General features: G+C 42.9%; 1 protein-coding gene across 3 annotated transcripts in view; it reads right to left on the bottom strand.

Annotated features, from left to right (window-relative positions):
• Nucleotides 1–23,412, bottom strand: part of MATN2 (matrilin 2) — a 153,666-nt gene that overhangs the window by 50,449 nt on the left and 79,805 nt on the right. For all 3 annotated transcript variants that reach the window (XM_007532273.3, XM_007532281.3, XM_016192260.2), the window contains exons 5-6: nucleotides 20,260–20,382; nucleotides 6,422–6,544 (exon numbers count right to left, since the gene is read on the bottom strand). In XM_007532273.3, coding sequence (XP_007532335.2) covers nucleotides 6,422–6,544; nucleotides 20,260–20,382 — 246 coding nt within the window. The remainder of the gene's footprint in view (nucleotides 1–6,421; nucleotides 6,545–20,259; nucleotides 20,383–23,412) is intronic.

Raw genomic sequence — 23,412 nt, 5'->3', positions numbered from 1 at the left:
CAGTTAAAACCCTAGCAACCCTTGCTATGGAAGCTTTCTACCTTCCCACTCTTTCTTTTCTCCATCCCCTTTTCCAGCCATCTCCGTTCCTGACTTGCCACTTCTGGTTTTACCCACTTCTGTTCCTGGTTTCTCTCTCTTTTCTCCCGCTTCCCAACCTGGAGAAGGGCTGGCATGCAGAGCTAGAGGCGGCCATGGCGGTTTGGTGCCATGTGGCTTAACCCACTGTGCTCACACCCGACTCTGGACCATCCACATGAATAAAGAATTGTATTACCATGCCCCCATGAGTTCCTGGTCTCTCTCCTGCGAAGCAAGCTCGGCAGGGAGGGAGAGAAACAGATTAGATAGATAGAGGTGTAGTACTGCCTCACTTTTTGTGGATCTTTCCCCCTGCAGGTGGGGACCAGGGGCTTGAACCTGGGTCCTTGTACATTGTAAAATGTGCACTCAACTAGAGGTGCCACCATCCAGCCCCCTATATGCTATTCATTCTCACTTATTCATTCAGTCAATCAGTATGTAGAGTATCTACTATGAACCACATATCTGATTCCAAGTCCTTAAATTGTTATGTGCTGCACATAAGTCATCAGGCTTAGCTGTAGTTGGATCTGTTGATAGTGGAACTGCCCAGTGAAGCTGTTGGAATTCAGATGGTAGAAATGGCAAGTAAGAAACTGAACAGTATTGATGCTTATGAGTGTCAGAGTATAAAGGAATCATGAGCTCTCTAAGAAGGTCAGACAAATGGGCCGAGCAGTAGTACACCGGGTTAAGCACATAATACAAAGGACAAGGACTCATGCAAGGATCTGGGTTTAAGCCCCGGGTCCCCACCTTCAGGGAGAAAGCTTCACAAGCAGTGAAGTAGGTCTTCAGGTGTCTCTCTGTGTCTCTCCATCTCTATCTCCTGCTTCCCTCTCAATCTCTCTCTGTTCTATCCAATAAAAAAAAAAAAAAAAAGGCCGCCAAGAGCAGTGGATTCATAGTGCTAGAGACAAAAAAAAAAAAAGTCAGTCAAAAAGAACAACAAAAAAATATATTAGCGATACAAGACAGGAAATGCTGACTGAATGGCATTGATAGTCAACTGCTTGGGAAACCAGTTGAACAGGCTACAAAATGGTAAAGCTTAAGCCACGTTCCAAGGCTCAGGAAATCCAGAGCTATAGAAGTAAAGCAGTCTGTCCAAGATCATGTGGGCAGTAAGAATGACACTGCCAAGACTGGTTCTCATGTCTCCTGGCTCAGTCCAATCTGAAGACCCCACCTTGGCTCTCCAGACTGACATGTCTCCAGCTCCAGGCAACAGCAGCCAAGGTGCCAGCATGAGCAATCCTGAAGCACAGCACAGGGTCACACCCACATCTGATTTCATCCCCGAGCCCCACCTAGACAGCCAGGCCAGTCCGATCCTGGACTCAGAGCTTGTGTTTTTGCCTTAATAATTTATGCTTTATGTTGATGACAGCAATTTCCAGGAGGAGAAACTATTCCTGGATGAGGAGCAAGAATCATTCTTGGCCAAGAGTCTTTCCTACAGTAGGATTCTGCCTTGAACTGCTTTTCATTTTCCCCATTTTAAATCAGATACCATGAAATTCCTTTGAAAAACAGATGGCTTATGAGTTTTGAGTAAAGTCCATGTCTATCAATCGGCTATTAAATTTAAATGGCTATAACCTGAGCTGGAGAATTGTAATGCTTTCATGATGCTGACTTCTAATAACGAACTCCAGATTCTAAACCCCATGTCTTTGTTTCTTTCTTCCATGTAATGCTCCAGAGAAACAATGAGTGCTCCCTTCTGGTAATAGCTGTCCGCTCTAATAGAGCGGAAGTTGAGTCGGAGGCAGTCATGAGACCTCAAAATCCACTAAGGGCCAGGTCTGCAGCAAAGACAATGGAAAATGTAACAATGAGACAGGATTTTAAGAGAAGGGTTGATGAGGACATGGGATTTTAGAAATAAATCTCTTTTTTTCTTGGAGGAAAAAGCAGGGTGCCTGGCTAGAGAGGAAATGGGGCTATAGTTACAAAATATGTTTGAGTGAGCATTAGTGACTCAGGCTTGGACCAGGGCCTGCAAATAGACCCATTTGTGAGCTGAACTGTGTTGGTCAAATGATTACTTGCACTCTCTGTCTCTACAGGTGGGGCATGGAGGAAAGAGCCTAGGTAAAGGTAAGAAGTGTAGAATTCCCAGCAAATTCACCTCCACTAATGACTGGGTCCTTTTTCCACCATTAATAACACACAATGAAGCTTGCAAGTACAGAGAATTTTTGAGTGGAACCAGATTGAATGATCCCCTACATGTGAATCCACAGATGAGAGCCCATCTGTAAGTCATTTTTGCTAGGTGGTGTCAGACATATTGTTCCGCGGAAAAGGGTATAAATATCAATAACACAGAGAGGGGGTGGCCAGGCCAGAAACAATGGCTCTCCAACACCATTAGATGCATGCGTGGTCTAATGGAATCCTCTCCATCTTATTGTTTTCCCATTCTGAATGCTCTCAATTAAAATACTCATTTAATATGTGAGTGTTTCCAGGACTTGTAACCAGGCAAGGCAGTGAGAATCATCTTTTCTAACAGGCTCAGTTTCAAAATATCCACTCTGTAGTCATCTGTCACCATTCAAGATTTAACATTGTTGATTGAATATAGAAGTTAATAAGTGCTGTGGACAGAAAATGACTGCATAACACAGCATACAATACTTCCAAAAAGGATATATTGTCAAACCTTTGAAACTTCTCTCCCGGGATACAGATTAAAGTTGTGTCTGTCATCAAGAAGTGGTAAAGGACACATAAGAAAATATATCTTTATCACTTTTCGGCCTTTTGTCTAAGATCAAGTGAAAACCTATCTCTAAATGGGAGTTCTAGAGAGTTCTTTGAGTAACACTCAACAGAGGATGAAAAGCAATTCAGCATGCATAACCGTGTAGTATGGGAACACTTTAAACATTACAACTTGCATGACTTAAAAAGGCTATCTTTCTAACAAATATTGAGCAGTAACAATAGTTGTAATTTCTCCAGGATGCTAAGTCTCAGTTTTATTTATTCATAATTCATTCATTCAGGGCTGGATGATGGTGCACTTGTGGTTGAGCACACGTTATAACATGCAAGGACCCAGGTTCGAGCTCCTGTTCCCCACCTGCAGGGGAAAAGCTTCGCAAGTGGTGAAGCAATTCTTCAGGTATCTCTCCATCTCACTCCTCTATTACTCCCTTCCCTCTTGATTTCTGGATGCCTCTATCCAACAAACAAATGAAGATTAAAAAAAAAAAAGATCATTCATTCATTCATTCAGTAAACAGTGGATCATACCTACGTGTACTAAGCACTCTTTGAGGTACTGTTGGGTAGTATGCCAGCTCCCCCTGGCTTCTGCTTAACCATATGCCTATATAGGGATTGATTGATCCCATTCAAAGCTTTGGTCTATTTACATAAATCACTTTTACATTTACATAAAGCACCACACTCCCTCCAGGGCATTGGTGGTTTAGTGGTAGAATTCTCACCTGCTCCACCCCCTCTCCTTGTCACACCCTGATCCTCTTCTTGTCACACTCTGATCTTCCACCAGTCACTTTTCCACCCTCTCTATATCACATCCTGTTTCCACCCTACTTGGAGAGTATAAAAACAGCTGCTCTCCTGATTAAAGACACTTAGAAATTGCTTTCCAGCTCTGAGAGTTCCAGAGTGTATCTCCTGCGAAGTTAGTGCGGCACGAGTTCCTGATCCCTCTCCCACACAGCAGCCTAGATCGGCTCCAGTTGAGTTCTCTCCAACCCAGAGAGCACTAGCTCGGGAAGAAGCACCCTCAGGCTATCCCAGCAAGGTACAGAGGATTCAAAAGTGACAAAGAAACAAGAATCTCTGCCCTCTACCCTATGACCCTGCAATTCTTCTCCTGGGGATGTAGTCTATGGAACCAAACACATTCATCCAAAAAGATCTGTGTATAACTATGTTCACAACAGCACAATTTGTAATAGCCAAAACCTGGAAGCAGCCCAGAGGTCCAATAACAGATGAGTGGCTGAATAAAATGTGGTGTATATACACAATGGAATACTATTCATCCATTAAAAACAGTGACTTTACCTTCTTCATCTCATCTTGGATAGAGCTTGAAAGGAATCATGGTAAGTGAGATAAGCCAGAAACAGAAGGATGAAGATGGGATGATGTCACTCATCGACAGAAGTTGAGAAATCAGAACAGAAGGGGAGACACAAAGCAGATCTTGGATTGGAGTTGGTGGATTGCACCAAAGGAAAGGCCTCTGCTGTGTGTGTGGTGGTGGGGGCAGTATTCAGATCCTGGAACATGATGGTGGAGAACCTAGGTGTGGGGGGTTATAGTGTTATGTGGAAAAGTGAGAAATGAGTGGCTCACCTGGTTAAGTGCACACATTATAGTGCACAAGGACTTGGATTCAAGCCCCTGCTCCCAACCTGCAGTGGGGAAGCTTCATGAGTGGTCAAGCAAGACTGCAGGTGTCTCTCTGTCTCTGTCCCTCTCAGTCTCCTCTTCCCCTCCCGATATCTCTATCCAATAATAAATCAATAAAAAGATTTTTTAAAAGACTTAAAAATAAAACTGAGAAATGTTACACATGTACCAACTACTATATTTTACTGTTGACTATAAACCATTAATCCCCCTCAATAAAGAAAAAAAATCTCTGTTCTGATGGGTCTTCCATTCTAGTGCTCTCTTAGGGGTCATATAGTATAAAGACAGAGCACAGGACTTGCAGGGCTGAGGCCCAGAAGCCCCAGCAGAGGTCTAGTCCCTAGCATTATCTATGCCAACTTAAGAAGTATTCTGATCTCTCTCTCTCTCTCTCTCTCTCTCTCTCTCTCCTTCTCTCATAAAAATAAAGAAACTGGGTCTGGGGAGGTATCACAGAAGCAGTATACCAGGTGTGTATAATACATGTTACAGGTACAATCCCCAAAGTTACCACATGCCAGAGCTGAACAGTAGTGCTCTGAGGTGTGTGTGTGTGTGTGTGTGTGTGTGTGTGTGTGTGTGTGTGTTTAAATAAATAAATAAATATCTTAGGTTTTTTTTTTAACCAGAACACTATTTAGTTCTGGTTTATGTTGGTGGTGGCAATTGAATCTGGGACCTTGGGAGTCTAGGTATGAAAGTCTTCTGTGTAGTCATTATGCTCTCTCCCCAGCCCCATAAATAAATCTGGGGAAAAAAAGAGATTTATTTGCAGGCAGTGCAAAGCATTCAGCTTGCAGCTATGGGGTCCTAAATTCAACCCCTAGCATTACACACACCAGAGTGATAGTCTGGTGCTCTCTCTCTCCCCCACCACAGTTTTAAAAATGTATTTATTACCAGTAGGGTTATCACTAAGGCTTACCTGCATGATGAATCTACTGCTCCAGGCAGTTATTTATTCTTTTCCCCCTCCTTTATTTGATAGTACAGAGAGAAATCTAGAGGGGAGTGGGGAGGTAGTGAAGGAGAGAGACAGAGATATTGGGCAGGGAAGAGGAGGCAGAGAGAGACAGTGGTACTTGCTTCATTAATCTTGAAGCTTCCTTCCTGTAGCTGGGGATCAGGGAGCTTGAACCTGGGTCCTTTCTCATGGTTACATGTATGCTTAACTAGGTGCACCACCGCTGGGACCTAATAAATAATTCTTTAACAAAAAGATCTATTTATTTATTAATAAGAGAGAGGGAGAACCAGAGTATCACTCTAGCATGGGCACTACCAGAACTGAAATCAAAAACCCATTCTTGAGGGTCCAACATTCTATCCATTAAGCCACTTCCTGTGCCACAAATACATAAATCAAGAGATGGGGGGGAGAAAAGAGAGAGAGAGAGATTTAGGGTCCACGTTGTAGACTACCAGTCAAACTCCTTGATCTACCAGATGTCAGTGATTTGAATTACTTAGCATGCCCTTAGTATCATATTGCTGACACCACATATCCTTTAAATGCTCAGGGATGCTCCCGGGTCTTACTTTTCTTTTCTTTTCTTTTTTTTTTTTCTGATCATAAAGGATAGAATTGCAATTTTCCTTCTTGATAAACGACAAGTGTCTTATTTTTGTAGGAATGGAAGAAATAAACTCCTTCTACCTTGTCTCTGGACCCAGCCTTTTCTTTTGCAAAGCTGCTGATTTATACTTTGGCAGTGAAGGGAGAAGAGAGCACACCCTCATTTGGAATAGCCAGGAGCTTCAATTTGGCCTCATTTTTGCTAAGCAGATCTCATGGGAAGATCAGTGTGTGCAGTTGCTAAAGACATCTTCATCGGAGAACCGGGGGATCCCAGAGGTACAGGAAAGGATAGAGTGATGATAGACACAAATGCTGAGTGCAAATGAGTCTTGTTTGCAAGACTGAACTTACTTCTGCAGGTTTTCTTATCTGGACTCAGGATAAAACCTTTCAGGCAGCGGCAGGAATAGGAATCATCTGTGTTAACACACTCATGCTGACATCCGTGATTAGATGAAGCACAGTAGTCTATTTCTGAAAAGAAAGAAAAATCATAATGATGGGCAGAACAGCAAATCTAGCATTGGGAAATCGCATGATTTCTAGCCTTAACTTTTTCTAAACAAATCAAGGTCCATGAACTCCTATTCACACTATGAACAATTATTTCCTTTAAAAATTTTTTATTGTCTTTTATTTATTTATTGGATAGACACAGCCAGAAATTGAGAGGGGGAGGGGATGATGAAGGGAAAGACAGAGAGACACCTGCACACTGCTTTGCCACTCAAAGAGCTTTCCCCCTGCAGATGGGGGCCAGCGGCTCAAACCAGGTGTGCCACCCCTCGGCTCCTGAAGGAATCTTCCAGTAATGCTATTCCCAGGGCTGCAGGTTTCCAGTAAGAGTACTTTTCTTGACATATTACAAAACATTTATGCAGCAAATCCAACAAGATGTTTTCCTTATCTTAGCTAGTTTAAGAATAACTGCAACAGGGAGTCTGACGGTAGTGCAGCTGGTTGAGCTCACGTGGCTCAAAGTGCAAGTTCGAGCCCCCGGCTCCCCACCTGCAGGAGGTCGCTTCACAAGTGGTGAAGCAGGTCTGCAGGTGTCTTTCTCTCCCCCTCTCTGTCTTCCCCTCCTCTCTAGATTTCTTTCTGTCCTATCCAACAACAACAGCTATGACAACAATAACAACTACAACAAGCACAACAACAAGGGCAACAAAATGGGAAAAATAGCCTCCAGGAACAGTGGATTTGTAGTGCAGGCACCGAGCCCCAGCAATAAACCTGGAGGCAAAAAAAAAAAAAGAAAAAGAAAAAAAAGAATAACTGAAACAGAAGAGTGTAATTGGGCGGTTCCCATATCAGAGGCTGGGAAAATCAAGCTAAATGAATGTTATATGAAATTCATGCAATTAAAACAATAAAATAGTCCCAAAGTCAAGTTCCAAACTACTTAAACTCTTCAAGCAGTGGGTCAAATGATAAGATATAATATTATACTCTGAGGAAAAAGGAGACTTAGGACTAAAGGACAAACTACTTAAACTCTTCAAGCAGTGGGTCAAATGATAAGATACAAAATTATACTCTGAGAAAAAAGGAGACTTAGGACTAAAGGGCATATATATTTTGAATGAAATATGAGTTATAACCACATGTAACTATAACAAAATGTGATATCTAAAAGGCTGTATGGATTCTTATGATGGGAATTTGTTTAAGGTATGGAAACAGACTTCTGTTGAATGGTCTGATTAAAGTATTTTTCAATAGTGATTTAAAATGGCTTGAAGTAAGTCTTAAAATATTTTTTTATTTATAAAAAGGAAACATTGACTAAACCATAGGATATGAGGGATACAACTCCACACAGTTCCGACCACCAGATCTCCATATCTCATCCCCTCCCCTGATAGCTTTCCTATTCTTTGTCCCTCTGGGAGTATGGACCCAAGGTCATTGTGGGATGCAGAAGGTGGGAAGTCTGGCTTCTGTAATTGCTTCCCCACTCAACATGGGCGTTGTCAACATGACAGGTGTATTACTCTGATATGTGCACAACCCAGGTTTGAGCCTGGTCCCCTCTCAAGTTTTGGCTGTCTCTAGCCAATAAATAAAAATTAAAATTAAATAAATTTTAATGACTTGAAAATGCTGATGATTTAACGTTACGTGACCTGATCCCAACTCTATAAAATATATACAAAAAATAAAACTGGAGAAACATGTAGCATGTCAGTATAGCAGAGTTCATCTCTGGGTGATGAGACCATAGACTGCTTCACGATTTCATTTCTATACCATTTCATTTTCTACAACATCAAAACAGAACTTTGTAGTTGGAAACATTGTTCAAATAAGAATGCACATTCATAATTGTGGAACCAGTTGCTATGGGAAATGGCAGGAGTAACACAGAGAAAAAGAAATTAGTGGGAGGCACCCACTAATTAGGAGATGAAAATAATTAGGGGGTAGTCGGCAGTAGCGCAGCAGATTAATTGCAGGTGACACAAAGCACAAGGACCAGCATAAGGATCCCAGTTTAAGCCCCCAGCTCCACACCTGCAGGGGAGTCTCTTCGCAAGTGGTGAAGCAGGTCTGCTAGTGTCTATCTTTCTCTCCCCCTCTCTATCTTCCCCATCTCTCTTGATTTCTTTCTGTCCTATCCAACAACAACAACATCAATAACAACAATAATAACTGCAACAATAAAACAGTAAGGTCAACAAAAAGGGAATGAATAAATAAATATAGAAAAATTTTTAAATAAAAAAATTTTAATATAAAATTTTTTTTATATTTAAAAATATTTAAAAATTTTTAATATAAAAAAAATTTTTAAAAAGAAAATAATTAGGGAAATTTGCTGAGAAATATATATATGCCTATATTCAAAACACTTCTTTTAAAATATTTATTTTCCCTTTTGTTGCCCTTATTGTTTTATTGTTGTAGTTATTATTGTTGTTGCTATTGATGTCGTTAGTGGATATGACAGAGAGAAATGAGAGAGGAGGGGAAGCAGAGATGGGAAGAGAAAGACAGACATCTGCAGACCTGCTTCACCACCTGTGAAGCGACTAACCGGGATCCTTATGCTGGTCCTCGTACTTTGTGCCGTGGGCTTAACCTGCTGGGCTACTGCCCGACCCCCCATTCAAACACTTACTACAAGCCACAAAGCTAGTCTGGATCTTAAGACAAGGGAATATTTATCAGTTCACAGGTACACAGCAAATAAGCTAAAGTGGCTAGGGAGTTAGCATAATGGTTATATAGTCTTTCATGCCTGAGGCACGAAAGGTCCCAAGTTCAATCCCCAGCACCACCATAAACCAAAGCTGGGCAATGTTCTGGTAAAAAATAAATTACTAAAAAAATTTGCAATTTAAGAGGTTGGGTGGTAGTGCACCAGGTTAAGTGCACATAGTACAAAGCACAAGGACTTGAGTCAGGTTCCCAGTTCAAGGTCCTGGCTCCCCACCTGCAGGGGAGATGCTTCGGAAGTGGTGGAGCAGGTCTGCAGGTATCTATATTTCTCTCCCCCTCCTCTTTTAATTTCTCTCTTTCCTGTCAGAAAGAAAAATGGTCATCAGGAGAGGTGGATTAATAGCTCAGGAACCAAACTCCAGTGATGACCCTAGAAGCAAAAATAAAACAAAATAATAAAGTTCCTAATTAAATAGTATCTAATTAGATGTAGATACCTTCCTCATCTATTTCCTATTACACTTCTCTCACTCACTCCAAAGCTAACCTTAGCAAAGCAAGGCCTGCAAAAGCTGAATAAGGGCAAGAGACTGGCATACTTTAATGATGACTATTTAGTCCACCCCATCAGCTGGGGCCCTATTCGGGGAGTTCTGAGATTCCCAAACAGACATGATGCGCCTAGACCTCAAATAAATCCCTCTCTCCATTGTTACTGGTCATCTCTATCAGGAACAACAAAATAGACCCCTTTGTGGGTCCTCCATGGGACTTTGCCCTCAACTTGGATCAATAATAGTAGAGAATGTTCCATCCTACAAAGGGAGGCTGGATAACATATGCTCCACCTGAGGAAGATGGGTCCTGATATTGGGGCAGCTTGGAATGCTCCTACTCATGACCACAGAAGGTGAGCTCAGATCTACAGGGATGCGGAGGTCACATAGGCTCCTAAGCTGAATATGGGACCCAGACCAAATCAAATCAGTGGGGTTTACAGTCAACAATATTTATACCCCTTCCCCATATTAGGGAGCTACACTCTTCCCTGATTCAGCTTTCTGGTCCTTTTTCCAGTCATGACATCATCTCCCCAGACAATAACTTGGATCCACCTGCATATCAGATTTCAGGCTCAGGGAAAAAAAAAAAACGAGTATAGCCACAGGCCCTTTGGAATAGAACTAAAATATGCCTACTAGCTATCTACAAAACGGAGACCTACCCCCACCCCAACTCTTCTTCTGCACTATTCCAGCCTTTAGGTTCATGATTGTTCAACAATTTGTTTGGCTTTGTATGTTAACTCTCTTTTCAGCCACCAGGTTCCACATGCTAGCATGATGCCAATCAGACTTCCCTGGACAGACAACTCCACCAATGTGTCCTAGAGCTCCCATTCCCTAGAACCCCACCCCACTAGGGAAAGAAAGAGGCAGGCTGGGAGTATGGATCAACCTGTCAATGCTGGGAAGCAATTACAGAAGCTTCCACCTTCTGCATCCCACAATGACCTTGGATCCATACTCCCAGAGGGTTAAAGAATAGGAAAGCTGGGAGTCGGGCAGTAGCGCAGCGGGTTAAGTTCAAAGCACAGGGATGGGTGTAAGGAACCTGGTTCGAGCCCCTGGCTCCCCACCTGCAGGGAAGTCGCTTCACAGGCAGTGAAGCAGGTCTGCAGGTGTCTATCTTTCTCTCCCCTTCTCTGTCTTCCCCTCCTCTCTCCATTTCTCTCTGTCCTATCCAACAACAATGACATCAATAACAATAATAATAACTACAATAATAAAACAACAAAATGAAATAAATAAAGCATTTAAAGAAAATAATAAAGAATAGGAAAGCTATCAGGGGGATGGGATACGGAGATCTGGTGGTGGGAACTGTGTGGAGTTGTACCCCTCTTATCCTATGGTTTTGTCAATGTTTCATCTTTATAAATAAAAAAAGAAAAAAAGAAAAAGAAATAAAATAATTACAATTTGGGGGCCAGGTGGTGGTGCACCTGGTTGAGTGCACATGTTACAGTGTGGAAGGAGCCGGGTTCGAACCCCCAGTCCCCACCTGCAAGGGGAAAGCTTCACAAGTGGTGGAGCAGGGCTGCAGATGTCTCTCTGACTTTCCCTCTCTATCAATCCCCTTCCCTCTCGATTTCTGGCTGTCTCTATCCAATAAATAAATAAAGATATTTTTTTAAAAAATTACAATTTCCATAGTTGCCTTTATTTCTACAGGTAGCAGATTATAGCACATGAGTTACAAAAATAAAACAAACATACTTATGGTTAAATATATAAACTGAAATTGAAAGAAGAGTGTATCTTTTCTTTTCTTTCTCTCTTTCCTTCTCTTTTTTTTTTTTTGCAAGTTCCTAAGAAACGGAAACTTTGAAAAAAAAATCACACTGTGCAGAAGCGACAGCATGGCTGACATGGCTAGAAGTTCATGTGAAGCCTCACTCACAACTAACAGGCCTCCTGCCTTCATTCTGAGAGCTACTACTTCCATCCTATGTCTTTGTCCCTGAGACAGGGCCCTAGCTCCCAGTTTTCTTTCTCTCTCTCTCTCTTTTCTTTTCTTTTTTTTTTTTTTGTGCTTACCACATACTGGAAGAGCCACCCCCACTCCATCCCCCAGTGTTTCAGTTCTTACAATTGGGCTTTTGTCTTATTTCTTGCTTTCACATTTTTCCAAGAATTGTCTCATCTCCTCCCCTGACCTGGTCCTTGTCCTGCCCCTGAGCATGGCTGAGGGAATCTTTGTGGGAAACATCTACCCGAGGATGTTAGTCCAAACGCTAACCACTCAGCACTCTTTCCTCTACCCACATGTTGGAATGGCCCAAATTTGGGTCTTACTACTGATGGAGCCAACAGAGAACTGAACTTCTGGGAAAGATGTTATAGTTGGATCAGTCTTTCTCCTGATTCCTGGCCAAACCTCCTCTCCCTGCTCCCCTATGCAGGAATATCCAATTTTATGGCCTCCTTGCCCATATCATCATGGGACTTTCTAATTTTCCACATTCCAAGCTGTAAGAGATGGTTAGGTCTTCTCTCTTCAAAGGAACATTAATAGAGCAAATGTTTAGTACCAAAAAAAAAAGAATTGTTATCTACAACCACCTGTGCTCTGTGCTCACTAATTCTGTATTCTTTAGGTCAGATAATATTTCCTTTCAGTGTTTGCTAATCCTCCAATAGAGGCCCTCAGACTCCCTTCCTTTCCCTATTTAGACAAGAGGGAGATTGTGAGCCCTGAAGTTCAGTCCAAGGGTGGAGGAGACAGTTCTGTGTCAGGTATAAAAGACGGGAGGAAAAAAAAAAAAAAAAAGACGGGAGAAGGGTGAGGGGGCACGCTCTGCTGTTGGCTGCCATGTTGGCTGCATGCCTTTTTGCAAGAGAATAAATGCTTTGCTTCAACTCCTTATCTTTTTCCTAGACAAGTAATTTTAATTGGACATGATTTACAACAAAGCGATTTTTGGGATAGGAGCTAAAAACCGTGATCCCAAAGGGAGTGGGGCTATGTGACATGGCCCAAGAAGGGGCAAGGTGACCTGACACTGAGAAACTGGGTTATACCAAAGAGAATAACTCTTGTGTTTTATATGCAAACAGTTTTGCAAGAAGTAAGAAACGTGTTAGAGCTGAATTTACAATGGAATAGTAGCAGGAGAAACTCAACTCCACTTGCTTATTCCTGCTTGTCACCTTCAGGGCAAAGAAGAGAACTTAAAATCTGTTACAATGTTCTGTCGTGATCCAAAAGGTCACCTGGCTTCATGATCTCAAGGCTCCATTTTGTTTATCCCTAACTTAAAAGTCACATTCTGCATGTATTTAACAAATAGGCAAGCTAAAAGTTTCTAGCCCCTCCCTCTCTTTCACTCAAAATAGAAAGTAAAATATTGGAAGAGCCAGGTGGTGGTGTACCAGTTAAGTGCAAGGATCCAGGTTCGATCCCCCAGCTTCCCATCTGCAGGGGGTACACTTCACAAATAGTTAAACAGGTCTGCAAGTGTCTATCTTTCTCTCTCCCTCTCTATCCTCCTCTCTCAATTTCTCTCTGTCCTGTCAAAAAAAAAAATGGAAAAATGGCTGCCAGTAGCAATGGAATCAAAGTGCCAGCACCAAGCCTCAGAGATAATCCTGGAGGCAAAAAAAAAAAAAAAGATAAGTAAAATATAAGTCAGGGGATGTGGCTCAGTGGTATCCTACATGTCTCTGAAACAAAGGGCTGGGGAGGTAGATCTGATACTGCTCCTACCATCCCCTGCTCTCTGGATGGCAACCTAGAGCCATTCCCTTCATGCAAAAAAAAACTGGTGCCACAGTGTTTGGCTTGTGACACAGCACAAAACAGCTGGTTTACACTGGGCTTCAAAGACACACTAACCTACAGAAGGGGTGATGGTGAGGCTCCGGAAATGAGTTAGGTGTGGAAATCAGGTGGATCCCAGCCAGGGAAGAGACTCTTTAGAGACAGAACCTCTGCCTTTGTCTTCCTGTAGTTTTCATCCCAGGACATAGTTCCATTTATCTTGTTCTAGTCCAACAGGTCTTTCCTCCCTCCTTTAATCCTGCCTTGTGTCATTTATGCATCCTTCTGTGGGCTAGGACCCCCTCCCCCTGCATGGTGACTGAGCTGCTCTGTGTGGTTGTACCCCTTATCAACACCCCATAGAAGCCAGGGGCCAAGTCTTGGATGGTTTATGCATTACAAAGTCCAGCTCAGGCATGTGGTTCAGGCTTGACAAAAACCAGTTTAAAGTATTTGCAGCCAATAACATTCTTTACAAGAACAGACCTGCACCAGGAAATCGGCTAAGTGCTTTATATGATTGATTTCATTTAGTCTTTAAGACAATGCTGGGAAGTAGGCAGTATCATTATTATTATAACTTTATTTGGTCATCACCTGGGCTTCACCACTCCAGATGGACATTTTCAGTCAGAAAGAGAGGTTAAAAAAAAAAAAGGAGAAGAAGAAGGAAGAAAGAAAGAAGGAAAGACACCAGAACACTGAAGCCTCATCCAGTGTGGTGGGGTCTAAGCTCAAGCCTGGGCCACACACATGACAAAGCAAGTGAACTCTCCAGGTGAGCTATGTTGTCAGCCCAGTAGGCAATGCTACCATCAGTTTTTACAGTTGAGGGAACTGAGGCAAAAGTAACTGGGTCAAGGTCAAATGATCTGGCATTTCAACTAAGGCCACGCCATCCCTTTTTGATGGAGTGAACTGACTCAATGTCCCAGCAGCCCCAGTGCCCCAGCATTACCACAGTCCAGGCTGCGGGTTTACGGTTCAGAACATTCAGAAAGCTGGGAAGGGAGAATGGAACAGAGTCAACCATTCATTCATTCACTGATTAGCTCAACAGCTATGCCAGCCCAGTACAGGTGTGAATGCTCCTGTCTTTGCATATCTTTCCTCTTCCTGGTACCCACCTCTCAGCCTTCACTACCTGAAGAGTGACAGCTCTGTCTTCAAACGACTTAGCCAAACAACAGCAAACCCTGAGATTCCAACCATAGAACCAAGGCTTTCAAAGAGGGAGGAAGTGGCCTGGGAGGTAACTTAGCTGGTAGAGCACAGAACTTGCATGCTTGAGGCCCCCAGTCCCATCCCTGGAGCCCCATGACCAAAGTAGCCCTCTAGTTTTTCTATTAACCTCATGAAGCTCGATCTCTCCCTGACATGAAATAAATGTAATAAGTCTTTTTTTAAAAAAACAAAAACAAAAACAGGAAGTCGGGCTGTAGCGCAGCGGGTTAAGCGTAGGTGGTGCAAAGCACAAGGACCTGCATAAGGATCCCGGTTCGAACCCTGGCTCCCCACCTGCAGGGGAGTCGCTTCACAGGCAGTGAAGCAGGTCTGCAGGTGTCTATCTTTCTCTCCTCCTCTCTGTCTTCCCCTTCTCTCTCCATTTCTCTCTGTCCTATCCAACAACGACAACAACAATAATAACTACAACAATAAAACAACAAGGGCAACAAAAGGGAATAAATAAATAAAATAAATATTAAAAAAAGAAAAAAAAACTAAAATAATAGAAAGTGTTCAGAAGACTATAGGGAAGAGATGTTGGTGGTGAGTGTGGTGGTATGGTCATACATCATTTGAAGAGAGGTGAAATTGTCCCCCTAAAATATACAATGTTTTAAGTCACCACCTCAATTAAGAACAAATACATTAATGGGCTGGGTGGTGGTGCATTCAGTAGAGTTCACACATTACCATGCACAAGGACCCAGGTTCAGGCCTCTAGTCTCCGCCTGCAGGGGCAAAGTTTCATGAGTGGTAAAGCAGTGTTGCAGGTGTCTTTCTTGATATCTTTCACCCTCTCTGTATCTCTCACCCTCTATCAAAGAAAAGGAAAAATAATGACTGCTGCAAGTTATGAAGTCATAGACAGATAGATAGATAGATAGATAGATAGATAGATAGATAGATAGAGACAAAACTCAGCCAAGACTTCACCATCCTAATATTCCACCCTTGCCTTCAGCTCTGGTGTTTGAAAGCCACTGACATTTAGGGATTAAAGTTTGTGTTTCAGAAGGCATGGGGGTTGCTTTTTATTAAAGCATCAGATGTTTCCAGCTGGGCACAATAAATCTTTTTTTCTAAAAAAAGAAAATGCACAGTATAGGAGTTTGAATCCAGATTATGCACATGCAGGTTACCACTGATTTGAGTCACCTCCCCTGCCCAATGGTTCATTTTATATTTTGAGAGAAAGAGACCAAACCACGACTCCATCATCTGTGAAGTTCCACCTGTTTTGGTCCTTGGTTCTACCCATGGTGTCCCCATGTGATGTCAAGGATTGAATCCAGGGCCTCAAGGAAAGCCTTTGCCCACTGAGTCACCTTCTGGGATACTTAATATATTTTAAAAAGGTTGTAGGTGTATAAACTTTCTATGAATTATAATCCTATTTTCTGACTTGTGTATGTACCAGAGATGTTTTATTATAAACTGTTATTAAATTTCACCTTTTTTTCTCTACCTATAAGAATTCATGCTTAGGGCAGGGGTGGATAGCATGTAGTTATGCTCCAAAGTCCCAGGTTCAAACCCCCCCACCATAAAAATTAAAAAAAAAAAAAAGAAGAATTTACTGCTTGAAGAGCAGCAATATTTTATCCTTTGAATTCTGCTTGGAGATAATAATATAAATGACATAATATAAAAGATATAAAATAGGGCCAGGTGGTAGTGCAGCAGGTTAAGTGCTCATGACGCAAAGCACAAGGAACAGCGTAAGGATCCCGGTGTGAGCCCCCACTTCCGCACCTGCAGGGGTGTCACCTCATGAGTGGTGAAGCAGATCTGCAGGTATCTGTCTTTCTCTCCCACTCTCTGTCTTCCCCTCCTTGCTCCATTTCTGTCCTATCCAACAACAATGACATCAATAACAGCAACAATAATAATAACTACAACAATGTTAAACAAGGGCAACAAAAGGGGAAACAATAGCCTCCAGGAGCAGTGGATTCATGGTGCAGGCATCGAGCCCCAGCAATAACCTTGGAGGCAAATAATAATAATAATAATAATAATTAAAGTAATAATAAAAAGAATCCACTGCTTCTGCTGGTCAATTTTTCTTTCCTCTAAACAGGAGACATAGATAGAATGGGAGAAAGACTGAGAGAAGAGCCACCACAACCCCACTCCACTGCTCATGAATCTTCTCCCCTGCAGATGCTCCCATGTGGTAGCTAGGGTTCAAACCTAAACCCAGGTTTTTGCATGGGCCGAGTGCACTTTACTGGGTGAGCTACCTGCTGGCCCATCTTTTTTTCTTTTTTGACCAGAGCACTACTCAGCTTGGCTTTTGGAGGTACAAGGATTGAACCTCGGGCATATAAATCTGTTGCATAAACCACTGTGCTACATCCCTGGTCCCAAGCTTCACTTTTTATAAAAAGGAAACACTGACAAAACCCTAGGATAAGAGGGGTACAACTCCACACAATTCCCACCACCAGAACTCCATATCCCCTCCCCTCCCTTGAGCTTGATCTCTGGCACTGCATATACCAGCATGGTGCTCTAGTTCCCAACCCCTCCAGCCCTCACCTCTCTCACCTAAAGTATAGTCTTTTCTTTTTTTCCCCTCCTCTTTTTTTGCCTCCAGGGTTATTGCTGGGGCTCAGTGACTGCACTATGAATCCACTGCTCCTGGAGGCTATATTTATATCTCTTTCATTACCCTTGTTGTTTATCGTTGTTATTGTTATTATTGCTGTTGTTATTGCTGTCATTGTTGTTGAATGGAACAGGGAGAAATCGAGAGAAGAGGGGAAGACAGAGAAGAGGAGAGAAAGACAGCTGCAGACCTGCTCCACCGCCTGTTGAAGGCACCTCCCCCCTGCAGGTGGGGAGCTGGGGACTTGAACCAGGATCCTTACGCCAGTCCTTGTGCTTAACCCTCTGCGCTACCGCCTGGCCCCCAAATATAATCTTTCCTAAGGAAGCAGGAGTCGGCTAGGTAGGGCACTGGTACTAGAGGAAGCAGCAGTGCTGTGGTGTCTAGTCCTCTTTCTCTGTTTCCCCATCTGAATGGGGAAAATTATGACCCAGAGTAGTGAAATTATGAATGTTCAAAGCCCCAACTCTACAAAAAATTAAATAATTAAGTTAAATAGCTGGGCTAAGTACTTTATTATTTATTTATTTAAAAAATAAAACTATTATCAAGGAGAGAGAGAGAACATCTCTGGGGATCAAACTTGAGACCCTGTATTCTTGAATAAATAGCTAAAGCTTATCCATTCCACTATCTCCCAGGCTCTTGGGTCAAGTACTTTAAAATCAAATTTCTCTTAAGTAAACATTTCTATGAAAAGAGAATAATCTACACATCACCCCTTGCATGCTCTGACATGCTTTTATCTTAAAAAAAAAAACTTATCTGGTGGTGGGAACTGTGTGGAGTTGTACCCCTCTTACCCTATTTTTCTGTCAGTGTTTCCTTTTTGTAAATAAAAATTAAAAAAAAAACTTAGAATTTTGCAAAACTAGCTAATAATAAACTAAAACTAATTTAGTTTATTGATCATTATGGTCTGGTTTTGGAAGCTCCAATAAGTTTTGGTTTGTAGGGGTATAAGTCAAAATCAAATAGAACTAAACAGCTCAAAGAGACAAACAAAAACAAGCAGTTCTCTGCAAGCCACCCTCCTCCTCCTCCTCCCCCACCCAAGAGCAACCACATTCAACCCATTTTGGCTCAGCATTTTCCCCTGTACTTGTGGGGAGTCAGAGTGGAAGCCCACAAGCCACAAAGCTCCAATAAACTATTTCTTAAGTCCTGTTAATACTGATGGGCTCAGACAGGCTGAGCCAGCACAAAGTCAGGTGGTTAGGTTGTCAGCATGCTAAGCAGATGCTGGAAGAACACTCCCAGGAGGCCACTCATAAAAACTGCCTTCAGCAAATGTCTTGAAGAATGGTTCTGTGACAGAATGGGCTGAAGTCTTAAGACATGTTAAGAAAGGACTGGCAGCGGTTTGGGGAGTGGCTCGCCAGGCAGAGTCAGGACTTGCTTGCTTAAGGGAATGGGTTTGATTCTGGCTTCTAACATGCCAGATTGGTGCTCTGTCTTCTCTCTCTCTCTCTCTCTCTCTCTCTCTCTCTCTCTCATAAATCTGGGACTAAAAGATGGCTCACTGAGTAGAATGCACATTACTCAGGTCCCAGGTTTGAGTGTCTGACCACTACATAGGAGTAACCTGCAGTGGGAAAACATCCTAAGTGGGAAAACAGTGCTATAGTCCTGTACTATCTCCCTTTTCCGTGTCTCTTTCTCCCTCTCTATCTCTTTCCCTCTATCTGGAAAGAGAAAGAGAGAAAGAGAAAGAGAGAGAAGGGGAGGGGAGGGGTGGAGGGAGAGGAGAGGAGAGGAGAGGAGAGGGGAGGGGAGGGGAGGGGAGGGGAGGGGAGGGGAGGGGAGGGGAGGGGAGGGGAGGGGAGGGGAGGGGAGGGGAGGGGAGGGGAGGAGAGGAGAGGAGAGGAGAGGAGAGGAGAGGAGAGGAGAGGAGAGGAGAGGAGAGGAGAGGAGAGGAGAGGAGAGGAGAGGAGAGGAAAGGAGAGTCCACTGGGCACAGTAGAATCGTCAGCCCCACCTGCAGGGAGTCCCTTCACAGGCGGTGAAGCAGGTCTGCAGGTGTCTCTCTTTCTCTCCCTGCTTATGTCTTCCCCTCCTCTCTCCATTTCTCTCTGTCCTATCCAACAACGATGACATCAATAACAACAACAATAAAACAACAAGGGCAACAAAAGGGAATAAATAAATAAATAAATATTTTTTCAAACAGAATCATCAGGCGTGAAGTTTCCATGGCAAAATAAATAAGAATAAAAATCAACATGTATATACTTTTTTTTTCCCCCTCCAGGGTTATTGCTAGGCTCGGTGCCTGCACCATGAATCCACCGCTCCTGGAGGCCATTTTTTCCCCCTTTTTGTTGCCCTTGTTGTTGTAGCCTCGTTGTGGTTATTATTACTGCCATTGTTGATGTTGTTCGTTGTTGGATAGGACAGAGAGAAATGGAGAGAGGAGGGGAAGACAGAGAGGGGGAGAGAAAGATAGACACCTGCAGACCTGCTTCACCGCCTGTGAAGCAACTCCCCTGCAGGTGGGGAGCCGGGGGCTCGAACCGGGTCCTTATGCCGGTCCCTGGGCTTTGCGCCACATGCGCTCAACCCACTGCACCACCGCCCGACCCCTACATATATACTTTTTATACAAGTTCTGGATAATGTGGTGCTGGGGATTGAACCTGGGACCTCAGAGCCTCAGTCATGAAAGTATTTTTGCATAGCCACTATGCTAACACCCCAGTCTTTACTTGTATACGTCTTTAAAAGAATAGCTTGATAAGGGAGAAACAGCCATAGAAGTTATTCAACCAGTAGCACAGAATTGTATGCTAATATATTTTGAGAGATTCCCATGTCCACAGTACCTGTTGCAATCGCATCAAGTATGTTTTGTGTGTACATAACTTACTTGTGCATGTTTTTTTATCAGGGTTGAGAGCAAATCCTTTCGGGCACTTGCAGAAGTAGGAGCCGTCACCATTGACACATTCATGTTGGCAGCCATGGTTTTCTGAGGCACAGTAATCCACAGCTGCAGGGAAGAAAACACAGAGTTCAAACAGAAATGCAATGAGAACTAACAGGGATGGGAGAATGGGGCTCTGCCTATAACCAGTATAAATAAAAATACACAGTGTTGCTCTCATAAGAGTCTGAAGGAAAAAATATGAATCCCAGGGCTGGGGGGTGACTCAGCCACACAGGCTCAGCTTTGTGTGGGTGAAGTCCTAGGTATACCTTTTACTGAAGAAATTCTCTGGTCTTCTTCTCTCTCATGGAAATAACTAAATAAGTCCAGGTTGAGTAGGACATGTGTACAGTATATGTTCTCCCTCTCTCTTGTCTCTCTAGTTGAATTTTAAAGAATGCTCTCCATAATGATCCTGAGTCCATACTCCCAGAAGGATAAAGACTAGGAAAGCTATCAGGGGAGGGGATGGGATACGGAGCTCTGGTGCTGGGTGTGTGGAGTTCTACCTCTCTTATCCTATGCTTTTTGTCAGTGTTTCCTTTTCATAAATAAAAATTAAAAAAAAAATCCCAGGAGTGATAAAATTGTGCATACACAATGCCCGGGATCCACATAACAAAACAAAACAAAACAAAGAAAGAAAAAAAAGAAAAACCTCTCCCTCCCCAGAAAAAAAAAATTCAGGAATCTAGATCAGGCAATTTATACCAGAAAATAAATTAAAGAGCATAGGAAAAAATATCTATCATTTTGTTAATGTCTCCTTTCTTAAATAAAAAATAAAAAAGTATCTATTGGTATTTCTCTGTGTGTTTATATATGAGAGAGCAGAATACCACTCCATCGTTTTACAGGGCCTCAGACCCAGGGCCTCACACATGCAAGGCAGTCGCTCTACAGCTAAGCAAGCACTCTGGCCCCTAAAAGTTATTTAAAATTGAAAGAAGCATGAATAAAAACAGTCAGAAGGCAAATTATACTACAAAAAATAAATGCAAGATAAAATCCAGTGGTGGTAAGGCAGCCTGGAAATAGTGTGATTTACAGAAAAATGGCATTATAAAATTGATTAAAATATCCTTTTGGAAGGAAATGTGATAATGTTTACCCTGGAAATACACCCCAAAGAAATAATCGCTAGAAAGGAGTGGGAAGAACCAGCTATATGCAATAAAGTATTCACAGCAGCATTATGAAAGAAAATAAGATATTTAACAAGGGTAAATTATGAGAAAACTGGGAGACAGTTCACATAGTAAAGTGCTCACTTCACCATATATGAGAACCTGGGTTCGAGACCCTGGCCACCACATGGGAAGACCAAAAAACATGAAGTTTCATGAACAATGCATTAATGATATAATCTCTCTCTCTCTCTCCTCTCTCTCTCTCTCTCTCTCTCTCTCCTCTCTCTCTCTCTCTCCTCTCTCTCTATCTCTCTCTCTCTCCCCCTCTGTCTCTCACCCTCTCTCTAAGATTTTTAAAAAAATAATAAATTTGTTGGGAGCAGTGGAGTCCTACAGGAATAAAGCCCAGCAAAATCCCTGACAGCAAAAACACACAAACATATATACACACACATGAGAACCTTTTCAGGCTATCAGCAGTGATGTTAAGGTGCATGGAGAAGAGGTGAGAAAGGGTGCAGATTAAGACGGACAATGGATTACTGCAGGGACTTGAGATTCCCCTCTGAGTGAGCTGGGAGTCACCAGTGCATTCTGCATCAAAGAACAGAGAATAGATCCCAGAGGGCAAACACAAAAGCAGAAAACCAGTTCAGAGACTGGACAGACAGAGGCTTAAACCAGGCTGGGGTTAGGGGGAGTGGTGTGTTAGAACTGTGTAGCCTTAACCTGTCCCACCCCCATGCCTGCACAAAGAACAACTGTTGGAGTCTTGACATGGGTGGGTAACTGTACGTGTGATCTTCTTTAGAAACAGGATCTTCAGCGTACTTTAATAATGGCTCTTTTGGTCACTACCAGGCCACCCATCATCTGGGGCCCTAGTCAGGGAATCCTGGGATTCCCACATATGTTGTTAAAATTCGGAGGCTCCAGCTGGCCGGGCTAGCTTCACAGGCGGGTAACAGAGACGACCAGAGACATATGGCTGGGCAGGGAAGCTGTATTTCTTTATTCAGGAACAATGATTCATAAACTAACCCAAACTAATCACCAAACAGAACTCTCCTGCCTCCTTCCCCCGTGGCGCTGCCAAGCACTCTCGAACTCTCGAACTCTGGAACTCTGGAACTCTCTCGGGGTTCCTTGGGGCGGGGACTAGCAGGACTGAACCAATTTTCTTGGCAGGGGGAGAGCTAGAACAACCCAATGTAAAGCATACAACACACATAGACTTGATGGAAATAGACCTCTAATAGATGCCTCTCTCCACTGTCACTGGTCACCTCCAACAGGAACTGCATAGTGGACCCTCCTGTGGATCTCTACAGGACCTTGCCCTCAATGTGGTTCAACATTGGTAGGGACTGCCCCATTCTCCAAAGGAAGATTGGGTCAACATACTCTGCCACTTGAGGAGGACAGGTCTGCAATGAGTGCAGCCTAGAATGTTCCCAGCTGTGACCACAGAATGCACGCTCAGACCCACAGGGATGCAGAGGTTACACAGGCTCCTGCACTAAATATGGGCTCCAGATCAAATTGATGGGGTTTACAGTGAACAATATTTATATACTTTTCCCATATTTTGGAGCTATTCTCTATCCAGATCCATCTTTCTAGTCCTATTTCCAACTCTGACAACCTCTCCCCCGACAATACCTTTAGCACACCTGCATGTCAGCTATGGGACCCAGGCAAAAATTAGTCATGGACCCCTTGATTTTATACCTGAAATATATCTAAAATAGACCTGCATTTTCCAAAATTGAGACACCAAATCTCATCTGCACTATTCCTACCTTTAGGTTCTGGATGATTAAACAATCTGTTCTGCTTTGCATCTTAATGCTTTTTCAGCCACCTGCCAAGTTGTGGATGCTACCATGACACCAATCTGATTTCCCCGGACAGAGTACCTCACCAATGTGTCCTGGAACCCCACCTCTCTAGAGCCCTGCCC

Source organism: Erinaceus europaeus, chromosome 8, assembly GCF_950295315.1.
Source record: "Erinaceus europaeus chromosome 8, mEriEur2.1, whole genome shotgun sequence".
Classification (NCBI taxonomy): Eukaryota; Metazoa; Chordata; class Mammalia; order Eulipotyphla; family Erinaceidae; genus Erinaceus; species Erinaceus europaeus.
This window is presented reverse-complemented; position numbering and strand designations above follow the sequence as displayed.